General features: G+C 41.1%; 2 protein-coding genes and 1 long non-coding RNA gene across 8 annotated transcripts in view; 1 reads left to right on the top strand and 2 right to left on the bottom strand.

Annotated features, from left to right (window-relative positions):
• Positions 1-118: 118 nt before the first annotated feature.
• Positions 119-11,887, bottom strand: LOC147205144 (bifunctional methylenetetrahydrofolate dehydrogenase/cyclohydrolase 2, mitochondrial-like). The gene is made up of 8 exons (XM_086111789.1): positions 11,739-11,887; positions 9,560-9,744; positions 9,265-9,387; positions 8,755-8,907; positions 7,917-8,024; positions 3,278-3,370; positions 2,816-2,941; positions 119-1,827 (listed from the first exon to the last, which is right to left on the bottom strand). The coding sequence occupies exons 1-8, from the start codon at positions 11,879-11,881 to the stop codon at positions 1,712-1,714; spliced, it is 1,047 nt and encodes a 348-aa protein (XP_085967915.1). The 5' UTR covers positions 11,882-11,887; the 3' UTR covers positions 119-1,711.
• Positions 11,888-14,374: 2,487 nt separating this feature from the next.
• LOC147205143 (uncharacterized) lies at positions 14,375-16,907 on the bottom strand. The gene is made up of 3 exons (XR_015101023.1): positions 16,734-16,907; positions 16,344-16,628; positions 14,375-14,623 (listed from the first exon to the last, which is right to left on the bottom strand). It is a non-coding gene; the product is annotated as an uncharacterized LOC147205143 (long non-coding RNA).
• Positions 16,565-24,506, top strand: part of slc20a2 (solute carrier family 20 member 2) — a 45,421-nt gene continuing 37,479 nt past the window's right edge. For all 6 annotated transcript variants that reach the window (XR_015101022.1, XR_015101021.1, XM_086112330.1 and 3 more), the window contains exon 1: positions 16,565-16,710. The gene's annotated coding sequence lies outside the window, so the exon portion shown is untranslated. The remainder of the gene's footprint in view (positions 16,711-24,506) is intronic.

Below are 24,506 nucleotides of genomic sequence, written 5' to 3'. Positions count from 1 at the left end.
ATCACACTTCTTTTATTCCCACGTATTTTGCATGCACAGACAGGTCCAGCTGAGGTGGTGAGCGTGAGGAGAGTGGTATTGGGGGCGGAATCACCCGGAGGCTCGTTTCAACGCGGCGTGCACTTTATGACCACTCTTGGCACTTAAAAACATGACACTCCTTTTTTTTTTGAGAGCATCCGAAGCACGCTTTATTTCATTTTCACTTTCCGTGAAACCCAAAATGTCCTTGGTAGAAAAAATATGAACTCTTATAAGAAGAAATAAATAAGTAATTACAAACAAGCCAAGAAAAGGAACATAGTATAAATGTATCAAGTAAGCAGGTATGGAGTCTCGATGCTTTGTATAGCTTTTCAGAACGTTTGTAAACAATAGGCACCAGAGTACTTCCAGGTGGCAGAAAAAAAAAGGACTACCACTGAAATGAACTGAAAACAAGGGAAAATAACTTGATGTACCCAAAAGGTTTAGATTTTCAAAAAATATTTTCTTGAAAAAAAATCCAGTGGAATCTGTGTGGGGAGGATACATCGAGTAGTGTTGCTCACAGTTGTACAGTGAAGATCGCGACAGACTAGAAGTGAGTTAGCCACGTCCAAATGGGTATGTGGAAGGGATTTTCACACAGCCATGTATAGATTGATTGTTTTTTTTCGAGTAATTTAGCAAAACGTAATGGCTAGCCTGCTCGCTTATGTGAAAGGTACAACACGCTAACCGTTTCACTGTCAAAAGAGCAAGTCTGTGCCATTAAAGGGGAAGTAAACGCAACATTTTCTCCCCCTCAATAACATGTTCTAAATGACGCCACTAGTCGAGACTCGGTATTCTGATTAATACTGCGTTTGTGTAATGTGAATTAAACATGAATATCAGAATCAGAATCAGAATTTGATTTGTTGTTTACGATGATACTAATGCAGCGTGTTATACCGGAGACAAATTCCTTGTGTGTTCTACATACTTGGCCAATAAAGATGATTCTGATTCTGATATCCACCATTATCCATCTCAGGGGGCGGCCATGTTGCCTCGTAATGCCACTTGCTGTGGACTGAAAATGACCTCACGGTTGCTTAAGGCTCAGGTAACGACCAATCAGGGTTCACCTGTTTTCTGAGTTTGGTCATGTGACGTTCGCAAGCTGAGCCGCTATCGGTGGTTGCCTGAGCAATGGTGATGTAATTTTCGGCCAACAGGAAGTGGCAAAATGGCTGCCCTCTGAGATGAATGCAAACAGATCATCATCATCAGAATAGCTCGTTTAGACAAGTGGGGCCACATAGAATATATTATTTTAAAGACATTATTTGACTCGATTTCGCCTTTGAATCCAAGCAACATAAAAGTCCTTGAATTAGCCACCTCAATGATCATGTTGACATTTTCTGAATTTCTACCACTTCTATTTTTGAATTGGCTTCTTCTGTGTTCCGTCTCCCTTGGAAGCTACTTACTTTACGGGGCATATTTTCGACTGACATGTCACAAATTCAAACAATGGTAGTAGAGACGAAGGCGAAAACCATCGCTGCAGTAATTTCCTCTGGTTTCTCAATACCTCAAATGACTTAACATTTGTTCATTTGTGAGATTAGAAATCGTTGGATCTTTTGCCACCCGGAAGTTTTTTTTTGTGACGTCATCGTTAAAAAAAAACAACAAGAAGGTCTCTAGAAAGTGTGTATGCATCACGTTGTGTATCATGCTAATGCATCAGCGCATTTCTGGCAGCGGTCACGGTGTTCTTCATCAACATGGCCACCGTCATAGGACCCACACCTCCAGGAACGGGAGTGATGAAGCTGGCCTTCTCTTTTACACCTGGAACAAAGGTGACAAACACCGCAATTCAGAAACAGAGGCCAACCCTCTTTTTCCTGTCATTTTTTTAGCCGCTAACGTGAGATAATGCCCATACCGATGAATAATTTTACCCCATTTACGACCACACGCAGTCTCTAAAGATGATCCCGACAGATTATACGGCGGTGATGATTTTCCCTACCCAATTTTAAAACGATTATAAATGTTAAACCTGTCCAATATTTATCACAAATCCTTGTGTGTGTGGTCAACAGAGTTGGATCGAACTGCGATGCGAATCACAGCGCAGCTAGTTAAACCCTGGAGAGCCAGAACTATTAATTCATTCAATCCTCATGACGTATAAATAATCTTGAAATAAGGCCTGTATTGGCCTGATACTGATACCTGGTGTTGGTACTTGCCCTTCCTTGTTTTAAATAATTGACATTGAAGTCTAATTTCGTCAAAACTGGAGCCTTTATTGGTCCTTTTGACCCCAAAAATCCAAACTTTTTTTCAAATGTAACTTTGTATTTTCATTCATTCATTTCTTTTAGCATTCACAAATTCGCCTATTGTTATTTTTTTTTCAACAGCCTACAACTGGAGAGCTAACTGAAAGAATTGATGCCCTTCATTTATACAAAAGTAGTCCTTTGCTGCCATCTTGTGGCATCGGTAGGCAAGTACAGTATGAACTTTTTTTTGGGCAGGCGTCAGTTACTCATGGATTTACACTCCCTGTTCCCCACGAATAGCCGGGGTTCCCAGTATACATCTGGATTTTGACACAAACTCAAGTATCACATCGCTGAATTAGGCCAATGTTCACATTTTCAAAAACCATAATTTTTCGGGGGGGGGGGGCATTAAGCCATTGCATCATCAAAGACAGCAATGTTATACCTCATTAATTTCCCTTTTCTAATTTGCATTCCACTTTTTGTTGATCCCTTTAACATGTACGCGAGTGTGCGAATAAAAACTCAAACCAAGTAATTACCCTCAAAGTCCACGTCACCGATGAGCCTCAGTTTCCCCGTTTTGGGGTCGACAATGCGGTTGATGCCCACGTCAATGACCGCGGCGCTTTCTTTCACCATGTCTGCTGTGATCAGACCGGGAACACCTAAACACACACACACAAATCCGGAGAATAGTTCAAAGTGACAAAAGATCAAATTGTTTTCCTGTCTGTCGTCATCTCTTAAGTCCCGTGCAACATTCCCATCACTTGAGGTGGATGCTTACACGACGCCCACTAACATACCGGATATGGATGAACTACCTGAGCGTGTATTTTCTTTGAGTCTCGCAATTCACTCAGCAACAGCTTAACTTTCTCCGCGCCACTTAGACGAATGGCGGGGTGAGGGTGAGAGTGGATTTGTTTCAACAGGAGACATGGAGCGGTGGTTGGTGACCCGTTTTCCCAAATGAACAAACCAATTGGTCATTGAATCACCTGCAGCGGTCACAATGATGTCTGCGAGGCCGGTTAGCTCCTTGAGCCGCTCCCTCGGTGTACATCTGTGAGCGATGGTCACTGTGGCGTCCCCTGAAATGAAGATAAACCAACCAAACAACTTGGAAACCAAATGAAATCCAGAGACATCGAGTGAAACCATTAACAATGCGCAGAATATTTTTGTGGTTGGAGTTTGCTGTGCTGTACGACTGCTTCAAATGTGTTGTCACTTTCATGCATCACAAATGTACCTGAACGTTTTTTTTTATAGCGAAATGTACTTTACTTTGTTAATTTATCTTTCACTCACTTTTATGATCCAAATAAAATAACGACTTCAACTCTAATACATTTCCCTAACCTTTGCTCCTGTAAAATAAAATCAAGAACGTGTGTTGACGTAATTGCCTGAAATGCAGAGCACACAGCAGAACAGTCAGCCTGCCTGAACTGATGTGGGAGGGGTGCCGGTAAGAGGATGTCATAAATTCAACAGAACATCACAATTGAACAGGAAGTCTTTATATGGGCGCAACGGTAGTCTGCCCTTCCCGGCTCCTGGGTAAACTCAATAAATACACGTTGGATTTGAATAAATACAATGGATTTAAATAAGTAAATACATTTAAATAACTAATCATCCACAATTTTTTTAAACTTTTATTTCCAATACTGAAGTACATACAATACCAGAAAATTACTTATGTCGCTGGGATTTAATGTCCATTTAAAAAAAAATATTTAATTGACAGTGAATGAATTAATACTCAACACAGTAAGCGTCAAGATACAGTGATCCCTCGCTATTTCGCGGTTCGTTTATCGCGGCTTCGGTGTATCGCGGATTTTTTCAAACATATTCATAAAAATTTTATATATATTCTTGAAGTCCCCAAAGTCCCCAAACGGTCGCGAGAAGCAGTGAAAGTCAGCAAAACAACAGTGAGTCACATAGAGCAACATATACAGTACATGTGTGGTGAGGGGGGGGGGGGGCTGAGAAGATGTAAAGCCATGTTGATTGGCTGTGCATCTTTTTTCTGTCTTATTAGTGGGTTACTCTTTGATCTTTAATCAGTGTCTAAGTGTTGTTTACGATGCTGCTAGTGTGTGCCCGTGCGTGCGCGTGTCTGTGTCTGTGTGTGTGTGTGTGTGTGTTACTGCGCTCTGCTTAAGCTCAAAGGCCCACGTGGGGCAATTTTTTTTTAATGTATATGTTAATTGGTCGCTACTTCGCGGATTTTCGTTGATCCGGGGTGGTTTTGGTCCCCATTAACTGCGATAAACGAGGGATTACTGTACTTTTAAGAATCCCTCAACTAATATTCTACCAGATGACTTTTACTTCTATTTTTTAAAAGTTTTATTTATTATTTATTATTTTCACAAGACCAGAATCAGAGAAACAATGACATTTTCTTGGAGCCCCTGTTGAAGAAGAGACAAGAATAAATAAATAAATAAATAAATAAATAAATAAAACCTTATATTAAAAATCCGCAAAAGCAAACACAAAACTGAATAAACATTTTTGGATTCAAATGCTCTCCTTTTTATCATTTGTTCTTTCTGAAGGAGGTGTGGAAGGATTTGACTGAATGAAACATTGGCAATTAATTTGAATGACTGCAACGCCTATTCCTAATTGGCCCCAATGAGTCAAGCCGAGCACTCCTAACCGAAACTTTCTGAGTCAGGATAAAGCGGCGGGGAATGTGAGGAAAAAACTTTGATCTGGAAATAGACACACATATTCTTGTCTGTCACAGTTTTCATTATTCGCAAAGCATTGATCCATCCTTAAGTATACACGGCTTCAAAAAACGTTTACACAATTTGCACAATGGTTGCGATGAAAGCAATGTGATGTTTCTTTTTCTTTTTTTCTCTCTCCCCTCAATGGTATGCGTGTCCTTCAGTCATAAAGGAGCAGTGACCGGGAGTTTAGGCCTGCAGCGATGGATAAGAAACACGATCACGCAAGGAGAGGTTCTAGGGAAACCGGAATGTGGCGGAAGCAAAGGCAAGTCGGAGCACATCCCTGCCACCCCGTCACATACCTGTAGTGTGTGTGTGTGTGTGTGTGTGTGTGTGTGAGTGAATGAGAGGTGAAAATGCAAACAAAGAACTATTGTGGAGTGCAAATGTCTTCGGCCAACCACATTTGTTTTGTTTTGTGTGTGTGTGTATACCTTTTCATGGCATTCGTTTGACATAGAAACCAATCAGTGACACATATTTTGCAAAAGTACCTCCCGCAAAACCTTTTGGAGGCTCGGTCGGTGCATGAGACAAGAGAGAAAATGGTGAACTGGATACAGGAATATAGCTTCTCTCATCAGTCCATAATCCTCTTTCAACCAGGAAGTAGCCAACTAACCTATACTTGAGTACTGGGACAAAACAGACAGTCACATAGATGGCGCTCTCATATAATAACTCTCATTTTTTCATTACCAGTTTAGCCTTGGCAGAGGTACACACAAAATCATTCCAGCACTGGTTATTGTGTTTTTGATGTCTTGCAAAGGATTTCGTTGTTGCGTTTTGCGCTTTAGGGCGAGCGTAATAATGTGACAAAAGTAGTGTTCAGGTTGAACACTGTTGGGTTTGTTCGTTATTTCTTGGTTGAAGTGATCACCCCCCCATAAATAAATAAAAATTCATGCACACTGAGAATTTTACAACTTCAGGAGTCTTTGAGTTGAGGCGTTCTACGGTGTTTTGTTCAGCGTCACGATCGAAATCCGACTCAATTCCTTCCCTATGTTGTATAATCTGCCCTGCGATTGGCTGGCGACGGTTCAGGGTGTCCCCCGCCTACTGCCCGAAGACGGCTGGGATAGGCTGCGGCACCCCCCGCGACCCTTGTGAGGATACACGGATCGGAAAATGGATGGATGGATGTTGTATAATCATACAACACTGTAGTTTTTGTCAAGTTAGGGCAACTTGCACATAAATGAGGCAGAACTCTCGCAGGGTCAAGCCGTGTTTTCCGTCTATCTGATGTTTAGCTGTTGGCGTAGATTGTTCGCGAGGATGTGGTTGGGAAGGCACGTTGGATGTGACAGAACCAACACAAACGTCTGCAAAGATACCTGGACTCTTAACGCTTCATTCGACTGATCAATGGTAACTGTCTAAATCTGCTCCCTATAAACTGCAATGTGCTCTTGTTTTCAGACTTTCGCCGTCGTGCCAGGAAGTGGATAGTAGTGGTAACAGTGCGATGCCTTAAAATCACATCTTCTCGTTGCTTCATCCTCAAAAGGTAATTCCTGTAAATGCTTCTCCGAATTCCCTGCCAACTTCCTGCAACCTTATACGGTCGCCTGATCCGTTTGAGTCCCCTCCACCCTGACACACAAACACTCCCTGGTATTTCTCTCCGGTAAACATACGACAGCACAAACGGAAGTGAACAATTATGAAATATGTCCCATGTTGAAATATTAAACTTAATGCATAATTTTTTAACGCCCTTATAAAATGGATAGATATGCTCAATTATTATGACTAATAAAGATATGCTTAGAAAATGTGACTTTGATTCTCACATACCATCTCGCGCCCAAGATGAACATGAACTTGGCTTTATTTACTGTTGTCATTGCATTGAAAGGACTGCCAACCTCTCATTTAAGTCCTAGGGGAGGTAAAAGTTATCATTTATACCAATGACTTTGCCAAAAAACTGAATTGACTCACTTCAAATCTGAGTAATTTTAGGGATGGGGCAACATTGGAGGCCTACAAGTCTTAAACGAGACTATTTTCTAGGGTTCGTAACGAGCTCCGGGACGTACTTTGGATCACGCCAGTAATCGGCACATTAGTAAGCGTTAACTTGGCTCTTCGAGCCACCCAACTGTCATTGAGTGGAACCTTTCTAGAAAGTTTCCCTCCCCTCCTCCTTATATTTATTCATTCCAGAAACAGCTGAAATGCGTAAGTATTTGTCTGCATCCATGATTAGGCTTTTGTGAAAAAAGAAAAAAAAAAAATCAAGCGTCACAATGCCATCACCATAAAGCGTTTTGCACCTTGTACAGGCAATGTTTTAAGCATCATTTTCATTAATTTCTTAATTGTAAGTGCAAAAAAAAAAGTAATATTAAATCTGGCTGCATGTCATTTTCTGTGAATTTTCCATCTCACGGGAACTTTGGGTGAATATCAAACATCTTCTTTTTCGCCTCATGAAGTTAAAAAAAAAAGAAATCAACGGTGACAAAAAAAAAGCAACTCATTGATTGCATGCTAGCTCATAGTCGACCAATCAAAACAAGTCTGCTCAAATGATTCGAAAATGGAAGCTCCCAGCTGCAAAGTTGCCAGAAAACGATAAATTTGTCTATACGTGGCCAGATATTGTATTTTGAGAATTAAACCTAAGACAAATGGGAAAAAAATGTTTGTCTCACTGAATTTAAGCCTTGTTCGTGTTCAAGAAGGCTTTATCGGTGAAGGTTTTATTGTAAAATGCTGACTCATTTGCACAGACTATTATCAATGCCACATATCAATGATGATGCTTTAGTTCGGGTTGTGGGAGTTGCTCTTTTATTTACTGTAAATAAGGATTCTGTTGACACGACATGCACGTTACCCAAATGCAATCACACACACTCACCGCCAGGGCGCTCATGGTTCCGATCGGTATGCAGCAACATGGCGATGGGCATCCCGACATTTTTGGAGCGTCCAGCAACCAGCACATTCTTTCCCACTGTCTCGATACCTGCGCGTCACATTTTCAAGGGGAAATAGTTGGGAATGAATTATGCTTGGCACCTCAGGGAGAAAATAATTCTAAAATTTTATGAGGATGAAGAAATACATTTCTCTCTCTCTCTTTTTTTTTTAAAACCACATTTGTCTGAGTCCTTCCTCTCAAGGATGAAAGAGGAGCGGTATGATAAGCATCCAATGACAAAAATCTAATACTGACTTTTATTTCATATTTTAGATGCACACATGAAAAGGTTGTTCGGAAAAAAAAAGCTTTTGGAGAACTATCAAATATTTAAGTCACAATGGGTTCTATCAATGGCTGATTATGGTCACTCAACTCCACATGACAACAAAGATTTTGAAAAATTAAAAAGATGTCGAAAAGGTTTTAACCTGCGATAAATGTAGCCTGCAAGACTACAGAAATTACAGAAGAAAATCTATAAATCAGTGTCGACTGGAGAGCGAACAACTATAATCAGGCGCCATCCAGCGGACGTCCTATAGTAAGACAGCACAAATGTAAGGGTGTCTGGAGACGAGTACGAATATTCCACTTTATTACATTTATCCATTTATATTTTAGGGCAATTGTCCTTTGAAGGCCCCCATGTGAAAGACTTTGGGCAAGAGACAGGGTACACCCTGGACTGGTCGCCAGTCAATTATACTTTACGTGGGGTCTATTGTGAAATACTAATCGGTACCTTGTGAAACGATGGGCTATGTCGGTTTACCTGCTCTTTTGATGATCTCCCAGACAGCTGCGGGTGTGGCAGGCACCATGGATCTCTGGTCAAGACACAGCTTGCCGATATTCACGATATGGAAGCCATCCACGTCCTTTTCTGGAGCGATGGCGTTACACACTGCTCTTTCGTTGATGTGCTCTAAGAAAACAGGCAGCTCTCGATTGATCATCTGTCGAGTCTGGATGTTTTATTTAAGTCCATGCCAAGCATTGTCTTGTACTCTTGGGCGTACGATAAAAGCAGCGTTTGCCAACCTTTGATGAGACATGGACATACTGTATTTTACACATGGGACCTTTCTGAATAATTGATTCGTTCAAAAAAATATTTCAAACAAGATTAAGTTATACTGACAAATACATCTGTTGAAAAGTTATATTTAATGTATTGGAAACTTGACGGAAATATACTGGAAACACTTTGCAACCCTAGTTGGGAATCACAGCTATAAAGGAACTACCCCACATGTGAGCACACATTTGTGTGCATGTTTACCAGGAAGTGGCAGCTGCACCAACAGTCCGCTGACCCTCCAATCTCGGTTCATCTTGTCTATTAGATCCAGCAATTCCTGCTGAGAAACCGAGCTCGGCCGCAACACCGTGTCACTGGAAATACCTGGATTGCAAAAAGCGTGTTAACTTGTTGTTTTTCGTGGCTACGTTTTGCTGCTAAAAGCCACACTTATCTAGGACTATCTATCGTGTCCAAGCATGCCAGCGGCTGTGTGACTTTTCATCTCAGTGTTGTACGTTCGTCATGCAGTGTTTAGAAAGGTGTGACATCTGACCCAAAGTGCTGGCAGCGCGTGTTTTGTTCCTAACGTAAGTCCTGCTGGCCGGGTCATCCCCCACGAAGACCACTCCTAGATGAGGTCTCATGTTGCCCTGAGCAACAAGCTCTTCCACGTCACGTTGGATCTCTCTGTGGAGCTGACGAGCCATCGCCGCCCCCGAAATCACAACGGCAGCATGCCTGGATAGGAATTAAATGTAATTTTTTAAAATTTTTTTTAGCACTGTTATGAAGGTAGTAATATCTCGATTTGTTCATAGCGCATTCAAAGTTTCCCATTTGAAATGAACGGAAATGCCATTAATTCACATAGTGGTCTTAAAAGTAGCATTCAAACATTTTTTTCCTTGTGTTTTTTTTAAACTAAACTTTCACAGAATTTCTAAATTGTCACTGTTTTTTTGTTTCCTTTTTTGTCAGCCACTCTTTCAGCTCACTCTCACTTTCAGCTGCATCTCCATCTTTGCACGCAAAGACGTATGCAGCTTAGAAATTATTTCGAGCCCTTGGCTGGCATTGCATTGACTTCTTCTGCCCCAGTATACATTAGATAACAAAAGTCTACACACCCTTTTTCATTTTCAAAGTGTTTGTGATATACAGTGGAAAATAACACCATGATAAGACATTACAACATTTGTTCAACCATTAATGTTGCAGGCTACAATCGGTTAAACTTAGTTTTTTTAAAAAATCTTTTTGAGAGGCGAAGTAAATATAAACAACAGAAACGATGGGGTTGCACAAGTGTGCACGCCCTCTCAGAACTGAGATGCGGCTGTGTTCAGAATTCACCAATTACAATACATTCAAATTCATGGGAGTCAGCACACACCTGCCGATATTTGAAGATGTTCTAGTGGACTTCTCTTAACAATGTTTTGCAAGCAAAAACATGGTTTGTTGTTGTTGTGCTTGACTGGCTGGCAAAATATCAGCACATAAAAATGAGCAGGCGAACATAAAACACCTATACCTGTACTTTCACTGAACGGTAACAACATGAAAAGATGGTGGCCGGACTGTGTGAAGTTGGCTACCGCCATCTAGTGGCTGAATCCCTCAAGCTCATTCGCAAATCAAAATTTTGCATGTAAAAAGCACAAAATTGGATCATCCACCAGCTTGTAACTCGCAAAACTCATAACCCAACGGCACTCATATATTAAATTGTACTGTGAAAATCTTATGAGATTAGTGTACAACAGTAAGCTGTACCACTTCCCCACACTTTACTGGCTTGGCTCTGCATATCTTGGTTTGACACTTCAAAATCGTACTCCGGGAAACTCTGAAAACCACGCTGCACTGATCGCACCAAGATCTCTTCTTCTACCTGTGCATGCGACAGTTGACCATCGAAAGTGGGCAATTTGTGATTTGAGTGAACATTGAAGGCAACAAAGCAACAAGGAAACAGAGCACTCGAGCAAAGTGGAGATTGTGGAGCGATGCATCCTAAAATGATACAGCGACACACTGATAACTATTCTGCTTGACAGATTCGATTTTGGGATGAGTAGAAGAATAAAGAAGTGGCACATTAATATTTTAAACTCGGGTTGTTCCGATCAGGATTTTATGCTGCCGAATCCAGTTGCCCATACCCGGAAGAGTCAATTAGTCCAAGGCGACCAGTTTACGAGAATGATTTATAACGCATGCTTCATCAATGTCATAATTGCAGCAGGTTTTTATAATAATTATAACAATAATACTAACAACAAAGCTTCAGATTTCTGTACATGCTCCTTTTTATGCTTTTACGATCATGTTGAATCGGATGGATAAATGCTTATAATGAGGGGGGAAAAACAGTAATATAATACTTCACTTAGGCTAGGTTAGCCTGCAGCGGTTAATGGTTTCTTCTTTGATCCAACCCCCCCGCAGTAATCGGTCATTTCTGACAGTGGTTGCACCTCCATGTGGCTTTGTGACTGCGGCCGGTGTGTTCTCTCACGCGTCAAGCGGTCACATTTGCTGCCCTTATGTAATGATTTAGTTGGCAAACGTGATTCTACTACGAATCGCCTGCAAACAGCACCTGCAGTGTCTGCGGTGGAGCCGTATGTCATTCACAGGTCCATTCCCCAGCCCCACTTCCATCAACGTCCGCTTCAGAGTAACGCCCGCATGCTATTCAAAAAGGCTGACACTTTGTGTCGCTTTACCTCGTCGCAGACTGGTGCAGGTGTCTCCGCTGATTCTCCCATTTTCTGTGTGTCCGAAGCTTGGCCCGGCACGAGCGGTGGGGGTTTGCCAACCTGCTACAAAGCGCCCAGTAGGAGCGTAGCGGGGATACAGAGGCGGCCATGTTTGCACGCGCACTCGCGCGCGTGAGCGTTGTCATAGTGACATACTACCGGGAAGCTAACCCATGCTAGGTGCTAACTGACGAACAAAACTGTCGTTCATGTTCAACCGTGATACACATTCATCTCATTTAGCTGTGATTAAATAAAATTACAGATAATATAATTATTATATAGGTGTAAATAAAAAGTAAATGGTCAAATGAAAAGCCTTTTAAGTTTGTTGAATTTAAAAGATGGCGTAGCCCCTATGCTTCAGCAAATCACTATACTTTTTTTTTCACCAAACACAGATTTTTTTAAATCTGTGGTAGTTTGTAATTGTAATTTTGCTCATTATTCCGAGTAGGAAATAATGAGTGGAGATTAAATGTGGGCTGTATTGAGAGACGCCTTTTGTTAATTTACTAGCTTTTCGTTAGCTGAAGAAATGCAAAATTATCAGCTTGCCGAATTTTATAAATGACTGACAACATAACTCTCAAATTACAAATTCAGTTCTGTCACTTGGAGCATTTATTTGCAGAAAATGAAAAACGAGGGCGGCCCGGTAGTCCAGTGGTTAGCACGTCGGCTTCACAGTGCAGAGGTACCGGGTTTGATTCCAGCTCCGGCCTCCCTGTGTGGAGTTTGCATGTTCTCCCCGGGCCTGCGTGGGTTTTCTCCGGGTGCTCCGGTTTCCTCCCACATTCCAAAAACATGCATGTCAGGCTGATTGGACGCTCTAAATTGTCCCTAGGTGTGAGTGTGGGCGTGGATGGTTGTTCGTCTCTGTGTGCCCTGCGATTGGCTGGCAACTGATTCAGGGTGTCCCCCGCCTACTGCCCGGAGATGGCTGGGATGGGCTCCAGCACCCCCCGCGACCCTAGTGAGGATCAAGCGGTTCGGAAAATGGATGGATGAAAAACGGTCAAAATACATTGTTGGTCTCTTAATTCTCCCCTGCCCATTTATTATACTAATTATTCCCAATCACTGACTTTCCGCACGTGATCATGAGTTGTGCCGTGGCAAATTATCCAGTTTCACTGAAATTGGTTCGAAAATTATATACTTTATATATCTTACTCCATTCTTTATCATCTACATATAGTGACAAGCATTTTATTCTTGCAAATGATCCAAAAATATACAGATACAGTACATATACGTACAGTAATAATAGCGGACAAGCCATATTCCCCCCACAAGATGGCAACAAAGATGTTCTCTTCAAGGAGCACTATCCAAGTTATCCTCCCTGGAGCATCAGGTGTCCCATCTGAACACAACTTTGCCAACACTATCTGTTCAAATGGCCAAGAAGACATTTTTATGTTGCCTTTCATTCCCGAGGAGAATAACAAAGTGGCAATTCAATTATCTAGGTGAAAAAAACGAGGAAGGCTTATTGATTAACAGCAAAAAAAAATAACCTTTAAGTCAAATGGCACAAAGGTTGCAGTCTGTTTTATGTTCAAGAAAGCATGACATAAAATCTTACACAAGTTCAATTGTTCACATATATTCTGATTCGTAAAATCAATCCATTTGTCATTTAATGGCTTGTCCTCATTCGGTGAGCTGTAGCCCAACAATCATTCGCACTTGCGTTCACTATGGCCAATTTAAGAAGGAGAGATACAGACGCTCGTTCCTACCGACTGCTGTCAGGCTGCTGAATAAAAATAGCAACAATAATATTAATAATAATTAAATGATGTGAAAAACAACTGTAAATAGCACTGCGATTTATCCATTTTGTGTTTATATTGCACTTAATTGAACGGTGTTTGTTTGTTTTTTCTTCTTTCTTCTTTCTGCCTACATTCTTGCTGCTGGAGGCTGTAAATTTCCCCAGTGTGGGACAAATAAAGGATATCTTAACTTATCTTAACTTAAGACCGGAATGAACCTAACGTGCAAGTATTTTCGGATGTTGGGGTAGAAACAACACAAAAGTATTGAGAGAGAATGCAAACCCCACAGAGGTGCAATAGCAGAACCGGTCCTATTTGAAGAAGCCGGTGCCCGAATCCATAAAATGCTATTTAAAATGTTTGTTTGACTTGAGACTGAATACAGGTTTCGAAAAATATGCTCCGTTGTGAGGTTTGTTTTGATAAAATGTGGTACACACCACACCCCACAGGCTTGCCTAGACAAGAGACTAAATAAAGGATACTGGCGGCATTTGCCCTTGTGTGAGTAAGTACACGAACGCAGTCATCATAACAAAAGGCATTTAGGTGATCCAAAGAGTTTGCAACTTTGGACATGTATTTTTCCAGAGACTTCAATTCCAAATGATTTGACCTGTCCTGTGGTGTTTAAAAATATATATTTTGACTCTATTGTTTAATTTAGAAATTGCGCTGACCGCACCATTGTGTACTATGGTCATAGGTTGTTTTCGGGGGCCACATGAGAAAGAGGAAGCCGTTCCCTTGAAACAATTTAAGTAAACAGGGAAAGTTGAGGTCAGCCTGAATAGAAAAAAAGCATAGTGTTTACATTTGGCAAGCACTTTATTCACTCAAAACGTGACTCACTTTTGCCTTTTGACATGATGGCACAGACCAGTGCGAGCTTGCTTTTTGAAGTTGGGAGGAACATGACATCATGACACATCACACTGCTTCTTCATTTTGCCACCGCGTTGTAGGCCGTGTGAACTCAACTTGTCCTTTTTCTCCTTACCACCAGACTAAACCCACCAGTGAAATCACTTGCGGTGACCACTCATCTGGAAGCAAGTTGCAGTGCTGAGAAGAGAGAACATCAACACAGAACATGTTAGAAATAACGCAGTGTCGCGAAGAACATGGATACACCATTCCCACTTTTTCCTTTTTTGTGCTATTTTGTGATATCAGTGGCCAAAAATTGTACTCAAGTACCAAAGTTTAATTATTTTCACACTTGATTTGGCTGTTAAAATTTTAAATGTTACTTCACACAGTTTAATAAAGCTGACAGTTTGACCCTAGAATGGATTCATTTCAATTTTCCAGTCCTTCCTTTGGGGATCAAACAACTAAATATGTTTTTGTCCTTTATATTCAATTTAATTTAGCATTAGGATCTGTTTCGGTCCACTTGTTTTGGTCAAAGCCCCGGCACGTTGGACTAATTAGACGTCTCGCTAAATCCCGTGTGGAACTCGCCCACCCAACAGGCGTGGGTGAATACTCAACGAGTAATTTGTTCCACCCAACTTCTGAATGGAACAAAGTCATGTCTCAACAAGACACTGCCGTTATACAGTAGAAAGTAGAGGGGGGGGGGTATTTTTCTATAGTGCTCATCAGCCATTTTTATAGTTTGAGATTGGGAATGATGTATAAAAATCACTTTGTATTTAATCCCCTTAAAAACAATACTGTCTTGTCTTTATCCATTTTCTAAACTGGTCATCCTTGTCTTATTCGATTGCGGTTGACCTGGACTGAACGCAAGACGACATCAGAAAGCACTGACCTGTGTTTCACCCCTAAATGTGAATATTTGTTCCACAAAATTGTACAACGTATTAATTCATTCCTAACAGTCTAAGTAGGTTGAATATTGACGAAGAGAAAAGGTCTGCATGGCGAGGAGTAGCTAAATTAAACCTGGATTATGAACGGAAGAGTACTCACTGAATGTCCCTGTACATACACAGTTCAGATCATAGTTTGGGGTATATTTTTGGTATAATCTATACATATAGCCAACAGTTTACAGTCTACAATTGTGATCTGACAGTGGTGGTATAAAAAAGAAAGATTAAATTGAGGAAGACCCAGCTACCAAATGTGAGACCAACCATGTCAGTGCACACTTACAGTTAACTTGGCTGTGGTCACTCCCACAACGGTGCAAATGCCCAATCTAAGTGTATAAAAATCTAAATCTATGAAAAAAGAAAAAGAAAAAAAGACACCCATTTGCGAGGTGCATTAACGACCACGTAAAGTGAATGCGCAATGACTGTCTGAAAAATGAATTGCATAAATATGAGCTAATCCGTACCCTGAGATATTCAAACGTGTCATGCAATTAGTGCAACTCTGTCTTTAATTGCCCCTCTCGCATACATTTTAAATGCCATAAGTACATGTTGAAACTGTGTTGTCATCATGTTTCATGTTTAATTGCCAGCTAACCAAGCAGCCGCCCTCCCCTCTCACACACGGTTGTTGGCGAATTGGACTGGTTACGTAACACAAGAAGCCCCTGCGCACATGTCTGCTACGACAATGGCTGCGCGGCACATTTAGCAGGATTAATCATCATCATTATGATCAGTATGATTGTCGACACACTGGGTGGCAATGTGTTTTGCAGCCTCTGCAGTGCTCGAACTTAAAAACTGCGATTTTCCTCCAGCTAATCGGGTTCAACTCACCACTATGCACTAAATGTGCCTTTATATAAAGGTATAACAGTCATTTTGCTCGAAACTATCAGTCCCCTGTGCACTCGAGCAGAATGACCACTCACTCGCTCTCCACCTCTGACGCTCAGCCCCCACCTCGTCCTCCTCCTCCTCCATCCATCCCAAAGCTGTCATCCCGAGTGTGCTCGCCTGAACGCCCGGAGAAGAGTCGAAGCACAGAGCCAGGTGACATAACGCGGTGTTGGCAACAAGGTGGCGTGAGAGAGGTTCCAAGTGAAGGGGGCAAACAGACATCACTCATCCGAGACAGGAGCGGAGCGAGGCGGGGGAGGCGACCGACCCGACAGGCCGACCGCTGGAATCTGTGACATTTTTCCACCGGAACCTCTCTAGGGGCAACATACGCACAGTGAGAAAGGGGAGACGCGGCGTTGTTTTTCTCAAGCTTCGAGGTGGTGTCTTGTTTGGTTGGTAAGTACCTTGTCCGAGCTTACCTTGAACCCGCCATTGTTGCCAAGGGGGGTGTTTCTTTTATTAGGAGCTAGCTTGTTGTGTGTCCGCGCTGCGTTCAAGGAGGAACGGGGCCCTGGGCCGAGTGTGTTGTATACGTGTATTACAAATCAGCCGCTGTGTCTCAAAGTCACGCAGCTTCTTCTACACGCAATGACACGTTCGTGTTGAATTTCGAGATGTTCTCTCTAGTGTGTGCCCGCATGCCCCTTCGCGAGGAAAACACGCCACTGCTGGCACGTGCGGGACTTCCCAAACCCGAGTGTGCGCCCACGAAAGCACATATTTTGGACAAAAACGCCGGCTGCACGGACTTGAACCGGCGGCCGGCAGAACTAACAAGGGAAAGTGGACGTTCCAAGCAAGGGCGAACGCTCGGCAGTTTTTTTTTTGTCTGTGTGTGTGTTTTTAGGGCGCCTGATCGTTTGACTGTTAATCACGCGAGTTCATTTCACTCTGTTGGAGCCTCAAGAGGGTTCGGCGACTATGCAAGTCGACTTTCGCGCATGCGCAATGTGCACTTTTGCATACCCACTGCCCAAAACAGTCATCCCGGTATATTCGCGAATTCACATACAGTATTTGCGTTTTTTCCTCCGTGGAACAACTGCTGGCCTCAACAATATACTCAAACGATGTTGAAAAATAATCCAATTGCCACTCCCTCACCCTTAATTGCGTTTTAATATGTGATAGTTTTTTTGGAGGTCCTCTTCCCATTTAGATTTTTATTATTATTATTATTATGAACAAACACAAGTAATAAATTAACCAGTAATAAAATAAACAGGACATTGTATAATAATACAGAAATATTTTAGTCTTACGTTTTTGGCTAATGGGAAAAATAAAGGCAAGCGACCCATGAACTAATATGAAAAACAGTTGTTAACTTATTCAACATTTTGATTTGCAGTCTTTGAAACATTCACTGTGATAACTTCATATATATAATTTAATTCATTATCAATAAGATTACAACAAAAATGCAACCAATCAGTGTTTTTATCACTTCATTGTTTTACGCTTCATGAAACTATCACATGTAAACAGGACTACACTTGAGTGTACCTGTGCAGTTTCCGACATGCCTCTACGTGTTCTTGTCATCAGGCAGGTCATTTGACTGATTGGTTGGTCAAAGCAAAACTTGTTCCAACTAAATTCCAAATAAGATCTGCAGCAATCACATATTAATACACTTCAGCATGTTTGATGAGTATGAGCTCATGTATTTTTATTTATTTATTTATTTAAATTTCAAGATTGATTCTGAACTGGCAACCAGTTCAGGGTGTACCCCACCTACTGCCCGTAGAAGGCTGGGATAGGCTCCAACACGCCCTGCGACCCTTATGAGGATAAGCAGATCAGAAAATGGATCGATATTGATTCTGAACAGCTGCAGATGATGTACATGGCACCGTTGGCATATTTGTTTTTAATGGTTTTGTTTTAAGATTAGGTTAAAAAAAATCTTGAAGTGCTGTGGCAATTGGGATCCTAGAGTAGTTTGTGGTATAGTCTATTGCTGGTTTCAACAGTTAATGTAGGCTATTCTAAACATTTTACAGTGCATCATTTATTCTCAGTTTTTCGTTAATCGAGGCTGCGCTCGGAGTTTACTGTAATTTTGGGCTAACCTTTTTATGGGGGTAAGGTTTGGATTACTTATTTTCTTTGGGCCCATGTAAGTGTGTTCCCTGTGTGTGTGTGTGTGTGTGTGTGTGTGTGTGTTTTTAATGGAGTCTGTGTTGTTGTGAGGAGCCAGACATTCATTATGTTCCTCTTACTAAAGAGGCAGCCAATCCCATTGTCAACATGATAGATTTTCCACCACACAAAAGGAGTGCGTATGCAGGAGGTTGAAAGAATAGCAGGAACAACCCGCAACACAATCTGTCGAACAGCAGCATGAAAATCACAAAATGCATGAATATTACAGTCTATTTATAACAGTACTATTGTACTGTGTTGGATCCTTCTGAGACAAATGATCAAACTTACTGTATCTAACTCCCCACTGGCTGAAACAAAATTGAACAATGCCAGTTACACTCGATGTTGGTCACCAGCCAGATGGCAGATTTAACATTTCAAGTATTCAAACTCATTTCCTTCTTGTTTATTTGAGTAGTTTTAGTTATAGTCATCGTTGAATTATTTTGGAGATGGAGTGAAATCACATTACCGGTATTTGCCATATGCACTCCAACAAAAAAAAACAGTTCCGCTATAGCAGGGGGAGTGATGGTCAGCGTGGAGTTTGTGAGTTAATAATTAATCATCATCTAATGATAAGGGAGGAAGAAAAGTCACCAATGGGTTTTCCTGTTATTTGCACCCAAAGAAAAAGGTGTTTGGAAAGAATGAAATGTTTTAGGCCATTTGGGTACTTTTCCAAAACAGAAAGACATAGATTGTTGTTTCTTGTCAAGCCATATATGTTGTAAAGTAGTCATGAAAGCACATTCTGATAAGATTGGTGGATGAAAGACTTCCGTTTTTATAGGCACATATTATGATTGTGTGTGTGTGTGCACGCGTATACACACACACACACACACACGCACATGCACACAAACATGGAGAGCGGTATGAATGAGTTTGATGTGATGAGGAACATGCCACGGCCCTGTCCCTTTCATTTCCTGCAAAACATCCATCTCCTCAACAGCAGTTAAGGCATAATGAATGTATTTATTTGCCTTTGCCCACACCCTTTCACTCTTGTTTGTTGAGCAGATCCTCTCTTTGTGCGCACAGGTCAGAATCAGAATCAGAATCAGAATCATCTTTATTGGCCAAGTATGTAGAACACACAAGGAATTTGTCTCCGGTATAACACGCTGCATTAGTATCATCGTAAACAACAAATCATTGAACCATTTTAGAGTAACCAGTAGCAGTATTTGTGGTGAAAGGTTTGTAGCCCGCGAGGTGCTTTCTAAGGCTGCATACTCTCACGCTTGGATTTTTTTTTTTCCTAACACAATTTGTTACTGCATTCGTAAAGCCTTTATCAATTGCAGGCCATTTTAAAAAGAATGTGCTTTCCATGTATTACTATATAGAGTCAACCACTTGATATGTAAAAAAATAAATCAAATAAAAGCACAGAATCTTGAAATCACAATGCAAAGCAGCATAGCACCGGGTTAAGAACAATTATTTGCTGTCAAATGTAAAAATATGGGTTATTTAATAAGTAATGTGGTGTTACTGGGATTTTGGATTCCTGGAGAACTTCACAGTCATATTAAAAAAAAAAGGAGGGGGGGTCAAATCATGAAGTGTGTGAGTTCAGGGGCATTCAAATTAAGAATGTTTCAAAATGTTGAATAACAAAACGCATATTTAACAATGAAAATCAACCTACAGTATAACCCTGCATAAAACTCACATTGTAAACACCTTGATTTGGTGACTTAAATGAGTTAAGAGATACGAGATACTTAAATTAGTATCCAGTCACGTGATGGAAAAGTTACAGTGGATCAGTATATGCTAAAAGGGCTGGATATTCTTGTTTTCATTAAGGTGTCTCAAAGTGACAAAAATATCCTTGCCAAATGGAAACCTAAGTTTTTATTTCATTTTTTTATGACACAATGTAATGTCTCCATTAAAAAAAAAAATTATCGCGGTGTTTTAAGAGTGACAGTAAAAGAGCCAGATTCAGGCATGAATTTGAGCCTCTGTGTGGTGGGCGGGGTCTCCGTACAAGCACGACTCCCCGGGGTGTGCATAATGTTCAGACTCAGATAGAGAACAAACTGCACACATGCTTGTTTGAATAAAAGAGGCCCAGAGTGAGATGAGGACACATTTTGCTTCCACGGCTGCCTGTTAGGTCATGCCAAAAAAATATATGACAAACTTGCCTGGTCATATAGAGTGTGGCTAAACAGCAACGCCAAAAAGTTCGCAGAGCAACCGGTTAGCATTTAAACAACTTCCCTTCGAATAAAAGTCCAACATACTGTATCGGATTTTTTTTAATTTTTTTTTTTTTTTATGACAAGCAACTGGTTGCATTTGACAAGGCAATGAATCAATAGCCTATTGCCACTATTTCTCACCCATCAACTGCACAGCTGCATTGACTCACCTGTACATTGCAAATGTATGTATGTAAATGTAATAAGTACAGGAATCCTGCATACTGTATTAAAGATAAATAAATAAATGTATACATGGTAATTGTTTTGGTATGAGGGAATAAATAAGAGAGAGAAAAAATAAAAGTTGCTCTGGACCAATCAACATTACATGCAACACCTTCCCTTATGAATCTAAAATAGTAATAATAAAATTTGGAATCCTGAATTTATAATTAGTGTGCTCAGAACCAGTTTTACAGGTAGGGCGAGTATAATTCCCGCGGGGTCTTAAAAACTCATAAAATAATTCATTTTATGAATTTGGAAATAATACCGGGAGGCCCGGTGGTTGACTGGTTAGCGCGTCAGTCTCACAGTGCAGAAGTGCAGGGTCCGATTCAGGCTTTGGACTTCCTGTGTGGAGTTTGCATGTCCTCACCGTGCCTGGGTGGGTTTTCTCCGGGTACTCCGGTTTCCTCCCACATTCCAAAAACATGCATGGCAGGCTGATTGAACACTCTAAATTGTCCCTTGGTGTGGGTGTGAGCGTGGATGGTTCTTCGTCTCTGTGTGTCCTGCGATTGACTGGCAACCGGTTCAGGGTGTCCCTCGCCTCCTGCCCATAGACAGCTGGGATAGGCTCCAGCATGCGCTGCGAACGTTGTAAGGATAATCAGATCAGAAAATGGATGGATGGAAATAATACCCTAAATGGGTCATAAATGTTATGTTCTATGTCCGGGCTGAAAGCTGCGGCCGAATTTCTCCATTTGACGACTGAAAAAAACAATGTCGGTTGTTTACCTGCAACCAGCCGAAGTCTCCTTGACTAAAAAAACCATAGTTATTAAAAAATATTGAAACTTGGGTTAAACATTTCCTTGAGCATATGCACCGCTGGCTGGCGTCACATGAATGAGAAGCCGTCAAGGCAGCTCCGTCTGTGGTCACCTGGCCTGACATTTTTGGTAGTTCATTGTTAGTGCTGTTAAATTAGTCTTGACAAAAAAAAGCACTCGCATGTGGGGGGTGAGGGGGAGGTCAGGTGCTGAGAGTACATTGTGAAACGTTTTCATGTTCAATGCAACACTGAGAATGCAGACTCAGACCAGTTTTCTTTCTCAGTATCCTGACACGTTGGAGGAACTTTCCGCCATGGCGCCGCGTTGTCTGTTGACTTAAGAAAATACAGAATGGAATACTTAATTCCTAAAGTGACTCCGAACCTGATTTGACTGGTGATGGTGAGCTATTCATGTGAAGTGAATGAAACTAACTAACAACAGACCACTACTATACGTTAAGCTGACACACACATCACCCACAAGGTGAGACCCTGCCTTTTAACACACGATCAAAGTCAGAAATACTTCAGGGTAAAACATGAGCATGGCAACACCAAGTGGACAAAAATAACTCCACTTGACCAAACAAACCGCACGAGACCAATTGCACCAGTTTGTTTCAGTCGAACCAAACCAGACATGTGTGAGCACAGTCTTGGACATTTCAACTTCTGCTCTTGACAACGGTTGTTTTCTATTTATTTCTTGCTCTGACAAGTCTTGCTTTTCCTGTCAGACCTGTAGTTGTTTTTCTCTGATGGTGAAAGGGATACTTCCGGCTTGGCGTTTTTTAAAAAAACATTCTTTTAGGTGTGACAGTGTTTGTGATGGTTGAACTCACCCTATGATCATTTTGTCGCTTTCTGACTTCTTTGCAGTGAATCTTATCTAGTAAAGTCAATATAATAATAAGGTACCTTGCAGTCTGTCTTCCACATTTCACCCCCACCCCTAAAAAAAAAAAAGTGAGATTTTTTTCATTAAAATTAATCTTTTTTCAAGTAAGTCAATGTTAAGCCGTTAGAAATGCCTTTTGGTCACCTTTTCAACATGATTCAGTTAGCATGCTAACAGTGTGGTGTTTAACGCATCCCTTGTATTTTGAATGGCAAAGAGATTTTTATATCAATTGACATTTCATTATGACGGAGCGTTAAGCTTGACAACTTCAAGGTTGACGACACACATCAAATGATTTAAAGTCATCTTCATTCAAGTAAGTCAATGTTTAGCCTTTAGAAATGCCTTTTGGTCACCTTTTCAACATGATTGAGTTAGCATGCTAACAGTGTGGTGTTTTAACGCATCCCTTGTATTTTGAATGGCAGAGATTTTTATATCAATTGATATTTCATGATGACGGAGCGTTAAGCTTGACAACATCATATCATGACCGTTATGACACATCATATGATGACCGTTATGAAATCCAAATGTAAATATTTATTCTGCAACCATCGACTGTTTTAGCCTCCGCTGAAGAAAGACGAAATGCCGGTCGGAATGTGACTAAAAACATCCGAGCGCAATTTCCACTTAGTGCCAGGATAAACAAGCAGTTTCAGGGACATATGCAAAATGTACAATATGATTATGAAAATCCAAATATACATGATCAAAATGACCTGTTTTATCAAATATTTTCAGAGAATTTGCTACATTTTTTCACAATGACTGAATGCTTTTGATGGAGACACCTAAGGCACTTTGACAGTGTCACAGAGCCAATAAATCCCTTGTGGTCTAGCACCGTATTTAATATTTGAAATTAATGAATGGACGAAGGATCAGACATTTGCATTCACATTCAAGCAACGTTGTTTTTTTTTACTTCGAGATGGCAATGTCTTATCTTATATGTTGGTGGTTTGGATCATTTGCTAGATGCCGTGCTTTTGATATCGTAGCGCGAGGCAAAAGATGGATGCCCTTCCTCTTATGAACCGACACAGTTAGAACAGGAAAGAAAAGGAGATGTATGGAAAAAAAAAGACAGTGGAATTCTTTTCTGGTTTCCATGACAATGCTGCCGGATGCTGGCGGGCTTCTTGTTGCCCGTGTCTGGCAGTGTCACCGAACAGTCTGTCTCTCTGGTCATCCCGCCTCGTCCTCGGAGCACAATCACGCTGTTATGTCGTTGCCTGTCATCGCGATGTCAGCATCGCATGACAGCGTAGGCAGGGAGGAAATCGTCATGCTGTGTGTATGTTGTTGTATTGTACGTCTGCGTATGCGTACGGCGGCATTCTTTTGTTCTGCTTGTCATTGCTCATTTAGATCTGATAACATTTCGCATCGCCCCTCGCAAAGGTCAGACAAAGAGACGACAGGAGGAAAGGTTAAGTATAAGTTGAAGGAAATGGCTACAATCCTGTCAAAACAAATGCCTTTTAAGATTTGTCAGTCAAACGTTAAGCTCCGTCCACTTATACTGAACGCGAGAATGTTTGATTTAAATCCAGCTTCTGAAAAACTCCTCTCCACGGATGTGTGGAAAAGTCATGGTTGGAAAAGTCAAGTTTTTAGACCATCTTGAGATGCTGGAAAGGCTCGAGCTGTGAGCGGTGACAGAAAGAGGCGGAAAACAAATACTGAGAAAGCGCAGCTTTTTCCTCAGGGTTAGGGTACCATTAAAATTAATCACAACCATTTCAGCAAATCGTTTGTTTAAAAGTCCTTGTTCGGTTTTGCCACAGCCTAAAATTGGATCCAATGGGCTTTTAAGATCGTTAAATATTTGTGGTTTGCGCATGCTGTGGCTTCCAGGAAATCTTTGAACTGGCCCGTTTACAATCATTAACGCTGTTTG

This window comes from Hippocampus guttulatus, chromosome 5 (genome assembly GCF_054856545.1).
Source record: "Hippocampus guttulatus isolate MCC_2025c chromosome 5, RoL_Hgut_1.0, whole genome shotgun sequence".
Lineage (NCBI taxonomy): Eukaryota > Metazoa > Chordata > Actinopteri > Syngnathiformes > Syngnathidae > Hippocampus > Hippocampus guttulatus.
This window is presented reverse-complemented; position numbering and strand designations above follow the sequence as displayed.